The sequence below is a fragment of the Heloderma suspectum genome, chromosome 2 (genome assembly GCF_057233095.1).
Source record: "Heloderma suspectum isolate Gila_16-S chromosome 2, 16-S_ref, whole genome shotgun sequence".
Lineage (NCBI taxonomy): Eukaryota > Metazoa > Chordata > Lepidosauria > Squamata > Helodermatidae > Heloderma > Heloderma suspectum.
The window spans coordinates 140,676,862-140,700,080 of NC_139459.1; the positions used below are offsets into that span (position 1 = coordinate 140,676,862).

Below are 23,219 nucleotides of genomic sequence, written 5' to 3' on the forward strand. Positions count from 1 at the left end.
AGAGGCTTGTTGTGTATGGACTAAGCAGAAAATCAGTGCATTTTTGTGTACCTAAAACCCCAGAGATAGTTAAATGAGACCTAGAGCAGTATTTCATCAAGGGCACTATTGTTCAGTGTAATATAGCTAAATGCTCTGAAATGCAAAATATTTATAAGGGGAAGTGGTTCGGATGCTGGAGCATTTAATACAGTTGAGACGCAGCAGAATGTAAATTGGTCTAAAGGCTGCATTTCTATTCAAAGCAGAAAAACATACATTGTGATGATTATAAAATTATTAGGTTTTGAGGATATTATTGAGACCTCTTCTCAGTATTCAGAGCTGGCCCTTCCAGAAGGCAAGGTGAGATGGCCTGTTTCATATGGCAGATCTTGGGGTATCATTACAAATCAGCACATTGCCAATTATTTTATTATGGTGCCAGTTATTATGAGGGGCATCATTTGGTTTTCTTCTTTAAGCATCAGAATTACTTCTCTGCAGATATTGAAAACACACACTCCATGTTTCAGAACTCTGTAGGACTTTCTTCTGCTCACAGAACCCGACCTGTGTAGTCTTCCCTTTCTGTTGTCAGGGAATAATCCATGTATTAAATAGGGGATAATATGTATGCAACACTTTTGATCACTTAACCATGATTAAAGGGAAAGCCTGTCGGCTTTTGCATTCACTGAAGGAAGATGAGTTTAAGGCACTTCCCTTAACATGATTCATGTTGTGATAATATTGGAATTCATTGGAAAGTTTTTTCCACTTCCTTACTCTGGCACCCCTTACTCTTACTCTTACACACACACACACACACACACGCAACATAAAATTGCAGTCAAAGAAATAAAACAAATAAAATGCTTCTTGTCTCATATGCTTGACTTGGCTGATATAACAGGTAGGTAGGTTATGGGGCTACAGAATCACAGGGCCTTTCTGCCCTTCTGGCAAAATATGCAGTGTGGGACCAAGGGAGCATAGCTTCTTCTACCTACAGACTGAAGATAAATAACAAAAGGTTGGATATTTATGCAAGGGCATAACTGACTTTAGGAATAGTTTCCTGGTTTAGAATATAGGACAAGACAAGTCATCCTATCTATTGTACATTCGGTGTCTGCGGTGACACACAGAACAAGTGCTCTTTACTTTTAGAAATAGAGGCCGATCGTCCCATTCAGATAAATGTAGTTTTTTATATTGCTGTAACTTCTATAACCTAACATGTCGTATTCCTAATTTTCTGTGACAAATACTATGATATGCAACTAGATGTTAAAACTTTTCGGAATCCTGGTTAATAGGAGCTCCATTTGTCCACTGAAACCCCTAAATGTACACCAGAATCTCTGGAGCATAATAAATAAGTTGTTGATAAGTATGGGAAGGATGGGTCCAGAGTTACCCCCCTGTGCAAGGAAGGGCTCTTTCTGTTGGCAGAGGGAACCAGGATCCATGCTAGAGAAAGTGTTGGAGTGGCAATTTCACTGATTCCTCTTTCCCCAGCAACCCTCAGCATCATCGTTTTGGAGGGTCCCCAAACTGTCCAGAGATTTCCATAACCATAGGGGGCTACAGGGGGATTCGGCAAAAATTGCCTCCCCCTTTTCACCCATGGAATCATCCAGTTCATAGAGTTCTGCTCTCTGCAACTCTGAATCCTGCCCAACACATCTGTGTGCTTTAACTGGTATTAGTAAGCATGCCTAGTTTAATATATTGATAGGAAATGAGCGCACAAGCACACAACTGTAAGTGGGTCAGGTTATACTAGTATACTATTGTAACAATATGGAAATACACACAATAACATAGTGAGTGCTGGTAATCTATTTAGAATAAGATCGTTGTTAAAAAAGGTAAAGGTAAAGGTGTCCCCAACCAGTCGTGTCCGACTCTAGGGTGCGGTGCTCATCCCCGTTTCTAAGCCGAAGAGCCAGCGTGGTCATGTGGCCGGCATGACTGAACACCGAGGTGCACGGAACGCTGTTACCTTTCCCGCCGAGGCGGTACCTATTTATCCACTTGCAATTTCTTGCTTTCGAACTGCTAGGTTGGCAGAAGCTGAGCCTGAAGACGGGAGCTCACTCCGTCACGCAGCACTCGGGTCTCGAACTGCTGACCTGCCGACCTTCCAGTCTGCAGTTCAGCGTCTTAACCACTAAGCCACTGCGGTCCCCTTACTTACTTTCTGGTTTTCTGGACTTTTCTGGTTCTATGGATGTCAGTGTATCATTGCCACAGAAGAGAATGTGCTCAATAGTAGATGCAGTTATACTTACTTATATTATATTACTTACTTATATTAGTCAATGCTAATTGCCCTGATAATGCATTTAGTCTACTGATAATTCTACAGTATTCTGCAGAAAGAGTTGAACTCAGTTTATAAAATTTGGTTTATTACAGCTCTGTGTTGCATGAACCAGTAGAGCCCCAGTTCTGACTAGGGACATCTTATTACAAACATCAGTGACCATATTCATTTACTTGAGGAAGTATAGGTCTTGATGAGACATGAATCTCCTCCCCAGTGCAAGATAAGATTGGGAGTGGATCTCAGACTTTTGTACTTTCTCTCGCATTTCCATTATCATTCAGAGAGGATAATGCTCAACCCAGGAGATATATGTGCAGGAGTTCCCTTACCAGTGGTGGCTGGTGCCCATTAGGGCTGGTGGGACAGAGAACAGCTAATGGTAGGCGGAGCCAACTAGATTTCACACTAACTCTATTCTCTAGTGTTAAAGCATGGTAAATCAGGTGAAGTATCCGGAGCACAGCCTTGTCCAGTTTGGTGGATGAGTTTCAGTTGGTACAGCTCGAGGACGTTGGCAAGGTGCTTGGACAGGCTCGAGCAACCACTTCCGCATTGGATCCTTGCCCCTCTTGACTTATAAAAACCAGCAGGGAAGGAACAGCCAGCTGGGCCAGGGAGGTGATCAATGCCTCCTTGTGAAATGGAGTGGTCCCGAGCTGTCTGAAAGAGGTGGTGGGGAGACCACTCCTGAAGAAATCCTCCCTGGACCCAGAACATCTTAACAACTTTAGGCCAGTGGCAAATGTTCCTTCCCTGGGCAAGGTCCTTGAGCAGGCAAGAAGAGAATCCAGTAGACCAAGGCTATTGATATTGGAAACATAAGGATAAATTCTAACCTATGGAAGGTAATCCATTTTCATTTAGTTTTTCTTAGCACAAAATGACCAAATTACTAATCAGGGCATCTTAAAAAGCTACCATTCAGGCAGCCAACCTTCCATAGTTTTTCAGGAAGCTAGCAAAATAGTTCTTAAGCATGGATGACTAAGAGAAGAGGAGCAAATATTTCAGTCATTACAATTTTAAGGAATTAATTTTTCTGAAATTTATGTTTGCTGAAAGTAGGAGCTGAACATGAGTTTGAAACTAGTCACTGTTGCATTGAGTGCTATATCAGGGACTTTTCTGGTTCTATGGATGTCAGTGTATCATTGCCACAGAAGAGAATGTGCTCAATAGTAGATGCAGTTAGCAGAGCTTCCTTTCCAAAGGAAAGACCCCAAAAGATTAGAACCCCACGATTTTTTAAAAAAGTGTTAAAGAGGGGAATGAACTACAATTCTATTCAAAGGCTTCTATGTCAAGTCAGATGTCATGTCAAGCACTGCCACATAAAATTCAATAATTTTGTAAGCAGGCTTAGAGGGCAAACTCACACTTAAGGGCCCAACATTATGTGCTTGCTGCTTTTAGCTTTTGCACACAGGCGGCAGAAAGTTCTTTTAGTCTCAGTGCCAGAAGCGCAGTGCTTGCCGAATAGGCAAAAGGTTTCCTCAGGAAATAATGGCTGAGTAAGAAATGCCATGTCTTGAATTTCAGAGAAGAGAGAAGCTTGTATTGGCCACAAGTACCATACATCAGACAGACTAGCCTGTGCTTTGGACTGCCCTATAATTTTGAACTAGATTAGAGCTTTAGCTCACTAATCTTTTGCATTTAGGACAGTCCAGAGAAGTAAATTATTTGGGGGAAAGCTGGCAAGCCAGAGGCAGGGAGAAGAGACTTTAAAGAAAATACTGACTGCATGAAATAGCAAGAATGGTAAAGATTGCATGAAATAGCAAGTATGGTAAATCCTGGGGGTAGAATCAAGATAAATGTGTGCTGAAATAAATGGGAGACCTTTCCATATTTTAAAGCTTTCTTTAGGTTACCTGCATTGTGGAGGCTATGTTCTAAGTCTGCAAAGTTTGTTTTCATTGGGATCTAAACTGCTACTTAGGTTCATTCAAGGGGCCTGTCCTAGGCCAGTGGAATTCTGTTTTTAAAAATTGACCCTAACTCCAACCACTACTTCTGAATCTGAGGGGAATTTCAAAAACTGCTGTGCAGCATGGAGGGCTATAGTTTTGAGAAAAATAAAGTTCAGAGCTCCCTTTCACAGTTTTCAAATGAAAGCAGTTTGATGGGTCTTTACATTGTTCCTGAATCCATAAGTATAAGTGTTTCTCTCCCTAGTTTGCAGATTTGGCACATCTCTGTAGCCTGAAACTTAAAATACATTTTATGAAGGGTTATTCAGCTAGAGGAAATAACTCAAAAGCCACAGTCTCTTTAGCATCTACCATAATGGGTAAATGGCATTGTCATTTACAAAAACAAATTCTGCAACAACCTCTTATATCAAGGGGCTAACTGGATAGTAAATTCCATTGCTGTGGGAGTGTTCATAACAGAAAAAAAATCTTTAAAATATACTTTTTTAAAAATGCCATGGCAGAACATTGATCAGACCCATAGGTTTTAATGAACATCTTTCACATTTTAAAAACAATATGAACTGGTCATGTTTGCTGTGGAATCTTGTGCTGCATAAAAACCATCTGTGACCCATATAGTAAATACCAAGAAGAACCATGCAGAGAGTCAGAGACATATTCCTTGGGGATTCTGCATGGTCCTTCTTGTAGGAATCATATATGCCTTTCTAGTCAGTATCAGGATTTTGGGGTGCTTGTGCCATAGCACTGGTCATATAATCCCATAACTGAATTGAAGTCTTTGTTGTGTAACTGCACATGCTCATAGTTGTCTTCTTGATTTGCCTTGACGCTTTCTCTCTCTCTTCTGCTGTTCTATATTTAGCTTGTAAAATCTTCTGGGCAAGGAAAACCCCTCTTCTCATTTTAATTTTAATGTCTATATTTATATTTAATGTATAATTTGTTTCACTAATTCCATGCCTTTCCATAAAACAAGCCCAATAAAATCCACAATCAAAATAATATATTTAACAAATAAGCAATATCACAATAAAATCGAATAAGATCAGATAAAGAATAACAATTGAAACATAATTAAATTAAAATACAGATTAAGAAAATGCAGGGAAGCAGAGAGAACTAAATCAGCCCACTAGGCCAAGTGTCTTTTTAAATAAAAAAGTTTTAGCCCAGCCTTCCCAAACCTGGTGCCCTCTAGATGTGTTGGACTACAATTCTCGGCATTCCCCAGCCTGAACTGATACCTTCAGGAAGGGAGTCTGTGGAGCTGAGGCAAATAATGACGTTCTAGACTTCATTGACAAATTGAAAACCAACCAAGATTTCTTAAAGAACTCAGATTAGAAATTGTTGATCTCCTAAGATTGACCTCTGTACCAGAAAACTGGAAAGTGGTCAATGTAATGCCAATTTCTCAAAAGGGATTTTGGGGAGATAAATTACAGGCCCATTAATTGAATGTCTGTTCCTGGTAAATTGATGGGAAACTTTATTAAAAATAAAATGATCAAACATATAGAAGGACATGTCTTACTGAAGAATTAACATGGCTTTTGCAAATGAATGCCCTGTCTCACTAAACTTTTAGTGTTCTTTGAGATTGTCAACAAGCATGTGGATAGGGGCGATCTGGTAGATGTCACTTACTCAGACTTTCAAATGTTTTTTGAAAAAGGCTCTCAACAAAGACTCCTAAGCAAATGTAGTAGTCATGAGATAAGAGGTCTGCTTATGGATCCTGGTAACTGGTGAAAGTAGAATAGGAATAAATGGATAGTTCTCACAATGGAGGGATGTAAAAAGTGGGCTCCTCAAAGAACTGTATTGGAACAGTGCTTTTTAACTTGTTTTTAACTGATCCTAAGTTAGGGATGAATAGTGAAGTGGCCATGTTTGCTGATGACACCAAATTATTTAGGGTGGTTAAAACAAAAAGGAATTCTGAAGAGCTCCAATAGGATCACTCCAAACTGGGGAAATGGACATTAAAATGGCAAATGTGGTTCAACGTAAGCAAGCATAAAGTGATGCCCACTGGAGAAAAACAATTCCTAACTTCACATATACACGAATGGAGTCCGAGCTGGTTGGTGGTGACTGAAAAGGAAAAGGGTTGTGGTGCGTAGCTTGAAAATGCTGACCCAGCATTTGGCTGGTGTGAAAAAGGCAAATTTGAGGTTTGGGATCATCAGGAAAGGATTTGAAAATAAAACTGCCAATATTGTAATGCCTTTATATAAACCTATGGTGTGACTACATTTGGAATACCGTGTACATTTCTGGTCACCACACCTCAGAAAAGATACTATAGAGCTGGAAAAGGCAACCAAAATGATCAGGGGAGCAGCTCCCCTATGAGGAAAGGTTACAGTGTTAGGCTGATTTGTGGGGGTGATTTGTGGGGGGACATGATAGAAGTTTATACATGTGTGGTGAAAGTGAAGCCCTTTCTCATAATACTAGAACATGGGGTCATACAGTGAAACTGAATGGTGGGAGATTCAGGACAAAGGAAGTACTTCACACAGCAGATAGTTACACTATGGAATTTGCTGCCATAAAATTTAGTGGTGGCTGCCAACTTGGACAGCTTTAAAGGGGATTTAGATAAGTTCATGGAGGATAAGGCTATCCATGGCTACTAGTCACAGTGGCTAGATATTACTTCCAGTATCAGAGGTGGTATGCTTCTGAATACCAGTTGCTGGGGAACATGAGAAGGAGAGTGCTATTGCACTCATATCCCGTTTGTGGGCTTCCTGTAGTCATCTGGTTGATGACTGTGGGAATAGGACGCTGGATTGGATAGACCTTTAGTCTGATACATCAGGGGTCTTGTCCTATGTTCTTACAAAAAACATGAAAATAAATATATATATATATATATATATATATATATATATATATATATATATATATGTTGTTCAGTCGTTTAGTCGTGTTCGACTCTTCGTGACCCCATGGACCATAGCACGCCAGGCCTTCCTGTCCTGCGCTCTCTCCGGGAGTGTGCTCAAGTTCATATTCATTGCATTGGTGATGCTATCTAGCCATCTCATCTTCTGCCGTCCCCTTCTCCTTTTGCCTTCAGTCTTTCCCAGCATCAAGGTCTTTTCCAGAGTTTTCTCTTCGCGTTAGGTGGCCAAAGTATTTCAGCTTCAGCTTCAGTATCTGTCCTTCCAATGAGCAGTCAGGGTTGATTTCCTTTAGGATTAACTTATTTGACTTCCTTGCAGTCCAGGGGACTTGTAAGAGATTCAATGTATCGTTGGATCCCTTGTTTCTGTTAATATATCAATGAAATAATACACCATAATGATAGTGAATCATTTTGTTACATAATTATTGTTGCAAAAATGCTGAATATTGGAGAGAAACTAAATACTGATATTAAAAGAGTGCCTCGTGTACTTATCAGAAATTTGATCGTGTTTATTAACTTTTGTAAAGGCAGTCTTCTATATCCAAATATTCAACTGTGTTTTAATATGTTATAGTTTGCTTATGAACATCGTTACATAATGTTTGTGATTATTGACAAAATGTTTTTCTTTTTGTATGTATCATTACAATTATTTATGTAAAAAAACAAAGTAAGTGTGTGTCTCCAAAGCTATTTCGTTAGTTATACGTAATTAATTGGTTACTTTAACATTCATTTGATTTTAATTGGGTGACAGCCCTGCTCAGAATCAGGCACCTGCCGTAGCAAAGTTTCTATGTGAATATGACCATTGAACCTTAAACTGGCTTTTTTTTTTTTTTTACAATACAAATTTTTACACTTCTCTTCCATTGTGAAAGCAGAGGAACACCCCTGAAATGGGGACAGTAATTCAATAGTTAACTAATGGATAGAGGATGCATTTTGGACTGTCAAGTTAATAAGGAGCTATAGAGAAGGCAGTGGCCTGGAAGTATTTTCTTTGAGCCAGCTGGGAACAGAAAGCAAAGAAAAGGAGGATATTGCTGTATATTTATTCCCCACACCCACCTCAGGTTGCCAGTACATGCTGGCTATCCAAATGGTTTTCAAGCTGATGGTCATGTGAATTGGAAAGCATAGAATTAGTTTTATAATTGTGGCTACAATATCTGTCAGTGTGAAAGCTTGGTTCTTCACTGAAAAGGTTCTTAACTTTGTTCTTTTGTTTCTGTCTCTTAATACAGTCGACTCCATTACATTTGGCTGCAGGATACAACAGAGTTCGGATAGTTCAGCTTTTGCTTCAGCATGGGGCTGATGTCCATGCAAAGGATAAGGGGTATGTAAAATGGTACAATGAATGTAATGGCCTGGTTTGCGCCCTGAAAATAAACTCTGCTGGATTGGTTGTTTTCTTGCTAACCCATGTTACTCCCAACAGACGATCAGACACTCTGTGGCTTGCCAAGCGCATCCTCTATCCTTAGTCCTCCCACCTGCTCCTGGCATGTATCCTGTGGACTGCACAACCCCAGCAGCCAACTCCGCTAATGAGCACAAATGTGCTCATTAGCGTAGAGTTTATTTTGCAGTTTAGCGAATTTGCACAAATCGCCCTGAACGTTTTTTTAAAAAAAAGAGTTATATTTGCACAAATCTCCCCAAACATGGGGAAAAGGTTAAATTTGTGCAAATCTCTGTGAGGGTGGGAAAAATAATGTTAAATTTGCACAAATCTCCCAAAGGTGGGGGAAAAATAATGTTAAATGTGTGCAGATTTCCCCAAAGGTGGGGAAAAAAAGGTGTCACTGTTTGGGGAGGAGGAGTAAATTGACTAGTGTTATTTCAAGATGTAATACAGAGGGCATATCGTTAGCGAGATTGTGAGAAGCGACTGGTTTTTTTTGCCACTCTTGCCAGGTGGCTCTGTAGTCCTTTCTGAAAAGCCATGCACAAGCTATCACACTGGGTTTGTACATCACAACAAGCCACTCTAAAAACAAGCCACCCTGCACAACCGAACAATAAGACATCGGTTATCAGGGTGGCTTGGTGGTTAAGAACTGCCCAGAGAGGCTATTGGGCGGTATAGAAATGAAATGAATGAATGAATGAATGAGTAAGTAAGTAAGAAACCATGCTGAGGAAACCATGCCAGGTTTGGATGTCATGACAAGCCACCCTGAAACAAACAAGGCTAACAATCCACCATGGGTTGTTTTGTCGTGTGAACCAGGTCACTGGCTGGTAGTGGAGTATGGTGGTGGTTACAAGTAAAAGGACCTTTTCAGTACCGGCACCCATAGAAGTCTGGTGCTTCCTCTAATGTCATTTTAGTGCCAGGCAAAAACCTTTTCCCCCAAAGTCTTGTAGCTTTTAAACCAATGTCACTTTTCTTGATTTGTATTCTTTGCTCTCTGTTTTGTTCCTGATGTTGTTTTAATGCTACATTTTATCTTATTATATTGTGTATTTTAATTTGTTTTTATTTTGTAAGTTGCCCAGAGAACTTTCTGCTCTGAGGTAACTATAGATAATATTTATAAATAATAATGCAGTAATGGAAATCATGATTGGATTGCGGAATAGCATGGTCAGATTGCCTCTTTGTGTTGATTTTATAGTGAAAAACAAAACACCTCATATCTCTCTGTGTTAGAGCATTCTATATTCTGGTCAGGCTTTCTACACTGACTAATTAGCCAGGGAACCTAACCACTTCTGCCATAGAATCCCAGTATGTTGCAAAGGATTCTGGAGCCTGTTCTAAGGCAGGGGTGCAGAACCTCTTTCAGCTTGGGGTGGGGGCTGAATTCCTTCTTGGAAAAGCCCTCGGGGGGCCACATACCAGTGGTGGGAGGAGTTGAAGGCAAAGCGGTTGGGCAAAAGTGGCATTGCAAAACACACCAAAAATATCAGCATATTTTAGCTGAACACTCCTACTGCCCATAGTTAAGCTCTAGGAGAGTTATTGTAGAATGGAGAAAAATGACACGAAAGCTGGGAAATCACCAAATGATTGGTGGTCGGGGAAAAGGGGGTAGGGACAGAGGAAGGAGGCGTGGCCTTCTGGGGAATCCCAAAGGGCTGGATTGGAACCCCATGCGGGCCAGATTTGGCCCCCAGGCTTGAGGTTCTGTGCTCCTCTTCTAAGGCCATATACTGGCCAGGCTTGTTGGGTTCCTGTCTACCCATATGAACCAAGAATAAAGCCTAGAATACATCCAATACTTCCTGAATCTGACTGTTGGCGCAGAAGGTTACTTATGGTGAGCCAGCTGTCTTTAAGGGAATATGTCTGCTACCACTGCTCTTTTTCCTGAGAAACTCCTGACAAGTTTCCAAACATCCCAGGGTTTCTGTACAGGTTGGAAACCTCTGGATTAGAGGAATGGGTTCAAACCAGAGAACCACGCAGCTTAATCTGCATGTTTGCAAAGTTCTTGGCATAACCTTTTTGTCCAAATGGTATTCCTCCATGCTACATGGGAAGCCACTTCTGAAATTCTAGAGAGTTTTAAAGCCAGTTTGAGGTAAGGGGGAACAGTGGCAGTTGAGTTTTACTGCATATGGCAAGTCTATGGGTATGCCTAAAAGAAATCTCTAGAATGTGGCCAGTTAATAAAATGTATAGATAGAAGGTTATGTGTGCTGGTTCTGTTTACGTGCTCAGATTTTTATACACCTACAGCCAGCTAGAAACTATGATCTTGCCTTTTTAGAAGAATATTGTTTTACGATTAATTAGGATCTAAATTGTTAAAATGTCTCTTTCCTTGTGGTGAATATAGTTCTAAATTATTGTTTTTAGGTAATGCAATTTAATGTTTAAAATTTATTTTAGTGGACTTGTGCCCCTCCACAATGCATGTTCATATGGACATTATGAAGTTACAGAACTACTGTTGAAAGTAAGTTCAAAGGAAAATATTTCTTAACGATATATTGCATAATTGTGTGATGACAGTAATTAATATGTAGTGCTTTGTCCTATTGGCTATTCATGTGTTGTACTGTATTGTGTTGATTTGTATTTTAAGTTACATTTTGTAAACAGCTTTGTAGACTCTTTGGACCAAAAGGTGGGATTGTTGTTGTTCAGTCGTTCAGTCATGTCCGACTCTTCGTGACCCCATGGACCATAGCACACCAGGCCTTCCTGTCCTGCACTCTCTCCCAGAGCGTGCTCAAGTTCATATTAATTGCATTGGTGATGCTATCTAGCCATCTCATCTTCTGCCGTCCCCTTCTCCTTTTGCCTTCAGTCTTTCCCAGCATCAGGGACTTTTCCAGAGTTTTCTCTTCGCATTAGGTGGCCAAAATATTTCAGCTTCAGCTTCAGTATCTGTACTTCCAATGAGCACTCAGGGTTGATTTCCTTTAGGATTGACTGATCTGACCACCTTGCAGTCCAGGGGACTCGTAAGAGTCTTCTCCAGCACCACAGTTCGAAAGCATCAATTCTTCGGCGCTCAGCCTTCCTTATAGTCCAGCTCTCACAGCCATACATTACTACTGGGAAAACCATAGCTTTGATTAGACGGACCTTTGTCAGCAAGGTGATGTCTCTGCTTCTTACTATGCCGTCTAGGTTTGCCATAGCTTTCCTCCCAAGGAGCAAGCGTCTTTTAATTTCATGGCTACAGTCACCGTCTGCGGTGATCTTGGAGCCCAAGGAAGTAAAATCTGTCACTGCTTCCATTTCTTCCCCTTCTATATGCCAGGAAGGGATAGGGCCAGATGCCATGATCTTCGTTTTTTTAATGTTGAGTTTCAAACCAGCTTTTGCACTCTCCTCTTTCACCCTCAACAAGAGGCTCTTGAGATCCTCTTCGCTTTCTGCCATTAGGGTGGTATCGTCTGCATATCGGAGGTTGTTGATAATTCTCCCAGCAATCTTAATTCCGACCTGTGATTCATCCAACCCAGCATTTCTCATGTTGTACTCTGCATATAAGTTAAATAAGCAGGGTGACAATATGCAGCCTTGTCGTACTCCTTTCCCAATTTTGAACCACTTGGTTGTTCTATGTCTGGTTCTGACTGTTGCTTCTTGACCCTCGTACAGGTTTCTCAGGAGACAGGTAAGGTGGTCTGGTACTCCCATCACTTTAAGAATTTGCCACAGTTTGTTGTGATCCACACAATCAAAGGCTTTAGCGTAGTCAATGAAGCAGAAATAGACGTTTTTCTGGAATTCTCTTGCTTTCTCCATGATGCAGCGAATGTTGGCGATTTGATCTCTAGTTCCTCTGCCTCTTCGAAACCCAGCTTGTACTTCCGGTAGTTCTCGGTTCGCATACTGCTAAAGCCTAGCTTGTAGGATTTTGAGCATCACCTTGCTGGCATGTGAAATGAGCGCAATTGTGCGGTAGTTTGAACACTCTTTGGCGTTGCCCTTCTTTGGAAATGGAATGTAAACTGACTTTTTCCAGTCTTGCGGCCACTGTTGAGTGTTCCAAATTTGTTGGAATATTGAATGCAGAACTTTAACAGCATCATCTTTTAGGATTTTAAATAGCTCAGCTGGAATACTGTCATCTCCGCTAGCTTTGTTGTTACTAATGCTTCCTAAGGCCCACTTGACTTCACTCTCAAGGATGTCCGGCTCAAGTTCAGTGACCGCACTATCATGGCTATCAGGGACATTAAGATCTTTCCTGTATAGTTCTTCTGTGTATTCTTGCCACCTCTTCTTAATCTCATCTGCTTCCGTTAGGTCCCTGCCTTCTTTGTCCTTTATCATGCCCATCTTTGCACAAAACGTTCCCTTGAGATCTCCAATTTTTTTGAAGAGATCTCTAGTCTTTCCCATTCTGTTGTTTTCCTCGATTTCTTTGCATTGTTCATTTAAGAAGGCCTTCTTGTCTCTCCTTGCTATTCTCTGGAACTCTGCATTCAGTTGGGTATATCTTCCCCTTTCTCCCTTGCTTTTCGCTTCCCTTCTTTCGTGAGTTACTTGTAAAGCCTCATCAGACAGCCACTTGGCTTTCTTGCATTTCTTGTTCTTTGGGATGGATTTCGTTGCTGCCTCCTGAACAATGTTACGGACCTCCGTCCATAGTTCCTCAGGCACTCTGTCTATCAGGTCTAATCCCTGAAATCTATTCCTCACCTCCACTGTATATTCATAAGGGATATGATTTAGGTCATACCTGAATGGTTTAGTGGCTTTCCCTACGTTCTTCAATTTAAGCCGAAATTTTGCAACAAGAAGCTCATGATCTGAGCCACAGTCAGCTCCAGGTCTTGTTTTGACTGAATGTATGGAGCTTCTCCATCTTTGGCTGCAAAGGACATAATCAATCTGATTTCGGTATTGACCATGTGGTGATGTCCATGTGTAGAGTCGCCTCTTGTGCTGTTGGAAAAGAGTGTTTGCTATGATCAGCGTGTTCTCTTGGCAAAACTCTATTAGCTTTTGTCCTGCTTCATTTTGTACACCAAGGCCATGCCTGCCTGTTATCCCGGTGATTTCTTGACTTCCTACTTTAGCATTCCAATCCCCTATGATGAAGAGGACATCTTTTGTTGGTGTTAGTTCTAGAAGGTGTTGTAGGTCTTCATAGAACCGATCAACCTCAGCTTCTTCGGCCTCAGTGGTTGGGGCATAGACTTGAATTACTGTGATGTTGAATGGTTTGCCTTGGATTCGTACTGAGATCATTCTATCATTTTTAAGATTGTACCCCAGTACTGCTTTTCCCACCCTTTTGTTGACTATGAGTGCTACTCCATTTCTTCTAAGGGATTCTTGCCCACAATAGTAGATATGATGGTCACCTGAATTAAATTCGCCCATGCCTGTCCATTTTAGTTCACTGATTCCCAAGATGTCGATGTTCAATCTTGCCATCTCATGTTTGACCACCTCCAGCTTACCTTGATTCATTGATCTGACATTCCAGGTTCCTAAACAATATTGTTCTTTACAACATCGGATTTTCTTTTCACCACCAGACACATCCACAGCTGAGTGTCCTTTCGGCTTTGGCCCAGCCGCTTCACTCTTTCTTGCGCTACTTGGAAATACCCTCTGCTCTTCCCCAGTAGTATATTGGACACCTTCCGACCTGAGGGGCTCATCTTCCGGTGTCATATCTTTTAGCCTTGTGATAGGTTCCATGGGGTTTTCTTGGCAAGAATATTGGGGTGGGTTGCCATTTCCTTCTCCAGTGGACCACATTTTGTCAGAACTCTCTGCCATGACCTGTCCGTCTTGGGTGGCCCTGCACGGCATAGCTTATGGCTTCACTGAGTTACGCAAGCCCCTTCGCCACAACAGGGCAGTGATCCATGAAGGGGAAAGGTGGGATAGAAATGTCTTAATAAATTCACTTTGCTGTATGCAGCATGTGCTGGGGACAGGAATAGCCTTGTGGATGTTCCTTTCTGTTAAGATAGATAAATAAGCGAACAATGTTTCAGGGACACCCAGTTCCCCTTCTGAGAGAGCCATTTTACAAAGAGTCACATACATAACTCATGAGTAACTGAAGTATTTGTTTTTTGTGGCACAGCATTAAGTGAAATGTTAAATCTGTGAAAACACTTAGAGCTGTCTTCCACAGCCATTTTGCTAAATCACTGGGGCCCCTTTCAATAAAACCTACAGCCTTTTCTGTTTTATTTATTTTTATTTATTTAAAACATTTTTACCCCACTCTTTAGCCAAAAAGGCTCCCAGAATGACTTCAGATATCGCTAGCAAGACAGCCCCTACCGTAAGGCAAAGTGGTAACAGACTTGGCCCATACTCCACTGCTGTAAGGTAGCATAGTGATACCCCCATGTTACAGACATTTCTTGCCCCAGATCAACCGCTGTGTTCCTGGCAGAGCTGGGATTTGCAATGGGGACTCTTAACTGCTCTGCTATACCAGGTCTTAATGAAACTGATCTTTTTAGTAATCTCATGTGTTAATCTCATATTCTGAGATAGACTTTGACCTTTTAGTATACATCTTGAACAACAAACCTAGAACACATTTTTCCTATCTAGTATTTATGAAATTATTTGGACATGTATCAATCAATTCATTCTAACTGAGTTTCATTTAGTTGATAAAACCTATCCTGTTTATAACTAAAAATGATCCACAGTGCAACCTTTTACTCATCTTATATTCTTTCCTTATTTAGCATGGAGCCTGTGTTAACGCAATGGATCTCTGGCAGTTTACTCCATTACATGAAGCTGCTTCCAAGAATCGTGTGGAAGTTTGTTCTTTATTACTCAGCCATGGTGCAGATCCAACATTAGTCAACTGTCATGGCAAGAGTGCTGTTGACATGGCCCCAACACCTGAGCTGAAAGAGAGGCTCACCTGTAGGTATCATTAGTGTGCAAAATGTTGTCATTCATAATTAGATAGTGCATACTGTGATTTGTGAAAAAGGCACAGGATATATTATTGGCTACAGATTTCAGCTTCCTGAGAATTTCAGCTTTTAAAAAAATTCTAAAGATAGTTGCAATATCCCCTTTGGTGTGGAGAATCCTGGTGAAATCTTAGAAGCCAGAGGAATTGCTGCATAGGATTTTCAGCAGTCAGAAGGAATATGTTTTTAGTGCCTGCAGTAGCTTCTTGACACCTCCCCTCCCCCGACTGGTAGAAGGAAAATAAATGGTTCCATATAATAATGATAGAAGAAGAACATAAGAAGAGCCCTACTAAATCAGACCAAAGGCATCTCTAGTCCAGCATTCTCTTCTCACAGTGGGTAATCAGATGCCTGTAGGAAGCGCACAGGCACCTAGTAGAACCCTCGTGCTCGTGTTCCTGAGCAACTTGTATTCAAAAGCATCCTGCCTCCAAAACTGGAGGAAATACATAGCCATCATCACTAGTAGCCATTGAAAGCCTTATCCTCCATTAATTTGATTAACCTCCTTTTAAAGCTGTCCACGTTGGCACCCATCACTACATCTTGTGGTAACAAATTTCATAGCTTAAATATATGCTGTGTGAAGAAGAACTCCCTTTTATCTGTTCTGAATCTTCCACCATTCAGTTTCATTGGATAACCCCAGATTCTGGTATTATAAGAGGGAGAAAAACTTATCCTGATTCACTTTCTCCACACTTGCATACATCTCTGTCATGACTCTCCCACAACTCACTTTTTTTTCCCAGTGGAAAAGGCCCCAAACGTTGTGTCTTTTCCTCATAGAGGAGTTGTTCCAGCCCCTTTTCTGCACTTTTTCCAGCTCTACAAGGTCTGTTTTGAGTTGTGGTGACTGGAACTGTAAATAGTATTTCAAGTGTAGTTGCACCATAGATTTGTATAAAGGCATTATGATTTTGGCAGTTATATTTTCAATTCCTTTCCCGCTGATGCCCACGTATACTGCCCTTTTCACAGTAAAAGCACACCAGGTCAAGTTTCATTGAGCTGTTCCTCCACAGCCCCTTTCCTGGTCAGTCACAGCCAGCTCAGACACCATCAGCATATATGTATAGTTAGGGTATTTTGCCCCAATGTACATCACTTTATACTTGCTTATAGCATTTGTCATTTTAATGCCTACTTCCCCAGTTTAGAGAATGGAGATGTCCTTTTGGAGCTCTTTGCTGTCTCGTTTTGTTTTAATCACTCTAAATAATTTGGTGTCATCAGCCACCTCACTGCTCATGTTAGATTCTTTATGAATGAGTTAAAAAGCACCGGTCCCAATACAGGTCTTTATGGCACCCCACTGTTTACATTTCTCCATTATGAGAACTTTCCATTTATACCTAGTCTCTATTTCCTGTTCTTTAACCAGTTAATGGTCCATAAGAGGACCTGTCCTCTTATCTCATGACTATTATGTTTGCTTAGAAGTCATTGTTGAGGGTCTTTTTCAAAAGCCTTTGGAAAGTTTAAGTAAATGATGTCTACCAGATGGCACCTATCCACATGCTTGTTGTGGCTCTCAAAGAACACTAAAAGGTTAGTGAGATGGGGCACACATTTGCAGAAGCCATGCTATTTCTTCTTTAATAAGACATACCTTTTTATGACTCAGTTCGCATGTAACAGCAACCCATGGGTTATCATATCAGGGCTGTGCAGGAGTGAGCAAGTGTGCTCCTTCCCACACGTTCATCGCTTCTGCTTTGCATCCAGTTTCATAAACATCCCAGAAACGGGTTGTTTGATGTGACATCCAAACCTGGAAGAGACGAACAACAAAGAGTTTTAACTCAACAACAAGCTCTGGGTTGTTTGTTCTCAAACCAAATTTGACCCTTTTAGCACTTGGTAGCAGCTATGTAGCGCTAAAAGGATAAGATTTAGTGCCATTTTTAGGAGGTTTCCACTGCTGAATTTGGTGTGTGTGGGGGGGGTGGGGGCCACATGCAACCTGTAGGCCACAAATTGCCCATCCCTGCTCTAAATTTACATTGAGTATAAGCTTCAACTCCATACATGTAGCAGAGATATATGTGTGGAGTTTGCCACAACATTGCAGTTAATGGAGATGTTCTTATACAGTCATACAGTCATGAACTAAATGTGCATATTTGTGCGTGCATAAGGAGCCTCTGCATTGGGATGACATTAGGCGATCGATGTCTACATACTGTGTTGTCTAATCTGAGAATTAAAGTTAGAAAGACCTTTTTTTTAGGGTTCATTGTTCTCGTCTTCATGTGCTAACTTTGGCCTTGATCCATATTATGGGAATGTTGGGTTGAAACTAAATTTGCCCACTCAGGAATTTCAGTGGTTCAGCTCTTTATTTCAGTGTCAACTATTCATTCTTGAATTTGGCCAGGAAACAGAGCAAAAGTTATTCTTTCTGTGGCAAGCAAATACAGTACTAATCTTTAATCTAAATTCCTTCCATTGATTTGTTTGTGAGTAGTAGAGAGGGGCCCTCATTCAACCCTAAGAAACTTAATTACTGACCCAGGCATTAATCAGTTCAAAAGGCTTTCCCCTGCAAATGTTTTGTGTTGTTATTCCCCCCACCCCCATCAGTATCTTTGATAGGTATGATTTATAATATGAACTGGATTGGTTTACCTCTGTAGTTCTCCTTTTAGGCAGAGTATATACAGGCTCCTTTAAAAAGTCACAATAAACTAATTTTGCCTGAAAAATTATTTTTAATTATGAGTACCATTGAAAGAGGAACCCTGTTACCTCTCAGCCCAGGAGTATTCCTTTACTTTTACAAGTGTCATTTGGGAGAATGCATTAGAACAGTCCATATAGCTGACTAAGGAATTGTATTTGCCCTATTAAACATTTGGTTTTCTAAACTAATTGTTATATGGAGCTGACAGTTGTGAATATTATTTTATTCCCCTACAGATGAATTCAAAGGACATTCCTTACTACAAGCAGCAAGGGAAGCTGACTTAGCCAAAGTAAAGAAGACACTTGCCTTGGAGGTCATTAATTTCAAGCAGCCACAGTCCCATGAGACAGCACTGGTGAGATCATGAAGTCACTCTGCTTGCTTTAGGCATCACTTAACGTTTTGTATACATAATTGTGGCTAAAGTTATTCACAGTTAGACTAGCATCTCCAAGGTAAATTTAGTTCAGCCCATCACTAATCTAACTTGATGCTTGGCATGCCAGTGACTTAATACTGAGCTAAGGAAAAACCAGCAGCAGGCATGTCCTTCCTTGTTATCCAGTTTTTGCTGGGATGTGAGAATTCTGCCATTCAAAACTAAATGTTTTCCACTTGTCTGCTTTGAAACAAATAGTGCAATCCCTCAAATACATCACATATTTTTGCAGTTATAATTACTTCAGCACCTATCAAAATCTGCTAAAATAGGAAAAGGTCTGCTTATCTTTTGGAAAGGGATTATTTCAGAGGAGGCAGTTCAAATATAACATGGCTGGTCCCTCAACAGGGATCAGGCTAAGGAACCGTGCCTTCCAGTTTCCTTGCCATCCTTTACTACGATTAAGAGTTATGTCGGCACCACCTGTAATCATTGTTAGTATTAATCAGGATTGCATCTTATCCAGGATATGAAGCACTCCAGAAGAAATGGGCTACAAGGAGAGAATGTGTGATTCTGTAACTGTGAGCTGGTTTGCCCACTTCATGCCCTCTCTGACTCCAATATCTGCCTGACTGGCTGGTGGTGCAGGGCGGGGGGAGTACGTGCATGCACACACACACACACACACACACCACTGTGCACATAGCTGGAGCTTTGCTGATTTATAAGAGAAGTCCTCATTATTCGAGACAAGCCATTGGTCAGTTTAAAAAGCAGTTTGCTCTTTTGGCGCAGGGAATTGCCCTGATGCAGAGCTTGGGCTGCAAGCAGTTTTCTCCCACTTTTACACGTCCTCTCTTTGGATTCCTGACATAGTCCTGCATCCAGATAAGCAAATTACTTGTTATGTACTGTTATAGTAGAAGACTAATTGTAGTGTCTCAGCTAGTATGTTTGATATCTTCTTCAGTTTTGACTACCAGTGCTAGGCCTAAGTTTTCCTAAACTGTCATTTGCTTCTTTTTCAGCACTGTGCTGTGGCTTCTCTTCACCCCAAACGGAAACAAGTCACTGAATTACTGCTCCGAAAAGGAGCCAATGTCAATGAGAAAAACAAAGAGTATGTTCATTTTGCATTATTTGCATTTAGATGGCATAAGCACCCTTTGAAGGCTGTTAATTATTTCCGTTTGTTTTTCAATCTAGTTTCATGACTCCTTTGCATGTTGCTGCTGACCGAGCTCACAATGATGTTATGGAAGTACTTCATAAACATGGTGCAAAGGTAAATTATTGGTCTGTGCCTTAAATAATGGAGTGTGGGGGGGAAGTGATCTTGAGTGTTAGTCCCACAGGTATGAAATACAAGGAAAAGTAGTGGAAAGGGTGACAGTTCAGCACTGCCTATCTTCTCACACAATCAAATGTAGTTGTTAGTTTCGAAAGTATATGACCTTTGAAATTTGGAAGAAGTAATTTGTACATATTCCCTGTTCAGAGTTCTGAATGGACCTATGTGTCTGCTACTGTGTTTTTCAGGAGAGGTAAATTCTGCAAAATGGTCTCTGTTTTTGTAAAATCTGCTTTATATGATCTTGACAGAAGTCTGCCTTGGTTGTGAAGAATGTACTGGGATATCTATATATTGACTTTCTTGTATAATTTTCTGCTAAGCTTTTTAGTATTCAGCTCGATGCTTGCTTTGATATTAGGCATGAAATCATAGGATGCTTTCCTACCCAGGGTCTGCAGTCCAGGCCATATTGGATATTATGGGATGAGAAGAATAGTAGTATGTCTGTTTGCACCACACCTGTGGTAGCCCCTCAGCACTGAACCATCCTGAAATCAGAGTGCAATATTATGACCAATAGCTACCCACCTTCCTGTCTCAGTTTCCACCTGTTTGTTTCAGTCAAGCAGAGTGCAATACAGTGAAAATGATAATTAAAATTGCTCGTGATGTCTACATTTCCTGGCATTCATTTCGTTTCCCTGACTTTTTAAAAGATGAAACAACATTTTACAAAGCTCACAAGAGTAAATTCTCAGTGCTGAGGCTCTTGCTGTAGTTGCCCATTTCTTGTTAAATAGGGTTTTTTTTTCTTTAAAGGACACAGGTGCGCTTTAAATGCATAACTTTTGATTTATTCTGCTAGATACTTGGGATTACAAACTGAAAATGGAATATTTTTTATTCCAAATCATGTAATCTGTGATGAGGTGGTCACTTTCGTTGGTGCAAGCTTCCGAAACGGCAGTTGCATTGTAAGCCGAACGGTTAAATGTTTGTTTGTTTATTAATTAATTAAATTTATTAATCGCCCATCTGGCCAGCCACCAAGCCACTCTGGGCGATGTACAACAATAAAAACAGTTTATACAAGAAAATTCAACATTAAAAACATCACATTTCTAAAATTACCCTAGCCCACCCCAAATGCCTGCCTGAACAACCATGTTTTTAATGCATGGCGGAAGCTCATTAAAGAGGGGGCATGGCCGAGTTCCCTAGGGAGGGAGTTCCACAGATTGGGGGCCACCACAGAAGGCCCTCTCCCTCGTCCTCACCAGCCTAGCTGTCCTGGCTGATGGGACAAAGAGAAGGCCATCTGAGGCTGATATTGTTAAGTGGCCTATCTGGTGTTGCTGGAGGTGCTCCTTGAGATAGGCTGGGCCGGAACCATATAGGGTTTTAAAGGTCAAACCCAACACCTTAAATTTGGCCCGGAAAACAACTGGTAGCCAGTGCAGTACCTTCAGCACTGGAGTGATGTGATCTCGCTGGCGGCTGCCTTTAATCAGGCGAGCCGCCGCATTCTGTACCAGCTGCAGCTTCCAAACCGTCTTCAAGGGTAACCCCATGTAGAGCGTGTTACAGTGGTCTAAACGAGAGGAGACCAGGGCATGTACTGCTGATGGGAGCAGATGGTTGGGAAGGTAAGGGCGCAGCCGCTGTATCAGATGGAGTTGGCACAGCACTGTCCGGCTCACAGCTGACACCTGAGCCTCCATGGACAGCTGGGAGTCTAAGATGACCCCCAAGCTGCAGACCTCGACTTTCAAGGGTAAATGTACCCCATTCAACACCAGGTCAACATCCCCCAACCTCCTCTTGTTTCCCACCAAAAGTACCTCGGCCTTGTCAGGGTTCAGCTTCAGTTTGTTCCTCCCCATCCAGCCACTCACCGTCTCCAGACATTTGGACAGGGATTCTATGGCCAACCTTGGTGAAGATTTGAAGGAGAGGTAGAGCTGCATGTCATCCGCATATTGATGACACCGCACCCCAAACCTCCTGATGATAGCCCCCAGCGGCTTCACACAGATGTTAAATAGCATCGGGGAGAGGATGGAACCCTGTGGTACCCCACAAGTGAGCGGCCACGGGTCTGAAACCTCCTCTCCCAGTGCTACCCTCTGGTACCTGGCAGAGAGGAAGGACTGGAACCACCGCAATATGGTGTCTCCAATGCCCAACCCCTCCAGGCGGTCCAGGAGGATACCATGGTCAACGGTATCAAAAGCCGCTAGGAGGTCAAGGAGAACAAGGAAGGAGCATTTGCCCCTATCCAGAGCCCTCCTCATATCATCCACCACGGCCGTTTCTGTCCCATGCCCAGGCCTGAAGCCCGACTGAAATGGATCTAGATAATTGGCTTCTTCCAAGTGTGCCTTCAACTGCGTCGCCACCACCCGCTCAATCACCTTGCCCAAAAATGGCAGATTCGAGACTGGGCAAAAGTTGTTCAGAACTTGGGGATCCAAGGAGGGCTTTTTTAAAAGCGGTCTTATCACTGCCTCCTTGAGGGCTGATGGCATCACTCCCTCCTCAAGGGAGGCGTTCACCACCGCCTTGATCCCCTCACCCAGCCTCTCTCTGCAGCCCATAATGAGCCAAGATGGGCAAGGATCAAGTAAGCAGGTGGTCGGCCTTACAGATGAAAGCACCTTGTCCACTTCATCAGAAGGAAGAAGCTGGAACCGATCCCACAAAACCGCTTTGCCATAGACCGCCTCCTGCTCACTAACTGTATCCACAGCGCATGGAGTAACACTCCTAATCCGATCAATTTTATCTGCAAAGTGCCTTGCCAAGGCTTCACAGGAGGCCTTAGAATGCTCCAGCGGTTCTGGAGCAACTGGACCGACCAGACTCCGGACCACTTGGAACAGCCTCCTGGGACAGCACTCTGCAGACGCGATAGAGGCAGCATAATATTCCTTTTTTGCTGCCTTCACCGCCACGTGATAGGCTGAAGATACAGCTCTAGCCCGTGTCTGATCGTCTTTGGAGCGAGACTTCCGCCACCGGCGCTCTAGCCGTCTCACCTCCTGTTTCAGAGCTCGTAACTGCGGATTGAACCATGGTGCAGTCCGAGCCCTGTTCGGGGGAGAGGGCATTTCGGAGCCACCCGATCTATTGCCCCAGTGGTTGCGACATTCTAGCCACCCACCAGGGTCTCGACCGAGTGGCCATTGGCGTGCTCCAGAGAATCCCCAAGCAGATTCAGGAATCCATTCGGATCCATAAAATGCCTGGGGCGGACCATTTTAATGGGTCCTCCACCCCT

At 42.0% G+C, this 23,219-nt stretch overlaps 1 protein-coding gene across 3 annotated transcripts in view; it reads left to right on the top strand.

The window, feature by feature from the left end:
- The window catches only part of TNKS (tankyrase), a 114,844-nt gene that overhangs the window by 34,463 nt on the left and 57,162 nt on the right, over window positions 1-23,219 (top strand). For all 3 annotated transcript variants that reach the window (XM_084835058.1, XM_084835059.1, XM_084835060.1), the window contains exons 6-11: window positions 8,431-8,525; window positions 11,031-11,097; window positions 15,329-15,515; window positions 18,494-18,615; window positions 19,674-19,765; window positions 19,852-19,930. In XM_084835058.1, coding sequence (XP_084691184.1) covers window positions 8,431-8,525; window positions 11,031-11,097; window positions 15,329-15,515; window positions 18,494-18,615; window positions 19,674-19,765; window positions 19,852-19,930 — 642 coding nt within the window. The remainder of the gene's footprint in view (window positions 1-8,430; window positions 8,526-11,030; window positions 11,098-15,328; window positions 15,516-18,493; window positions 18,616-19,673; window positions 19,766-19,851; window positions 19,931-23,219) is intronic.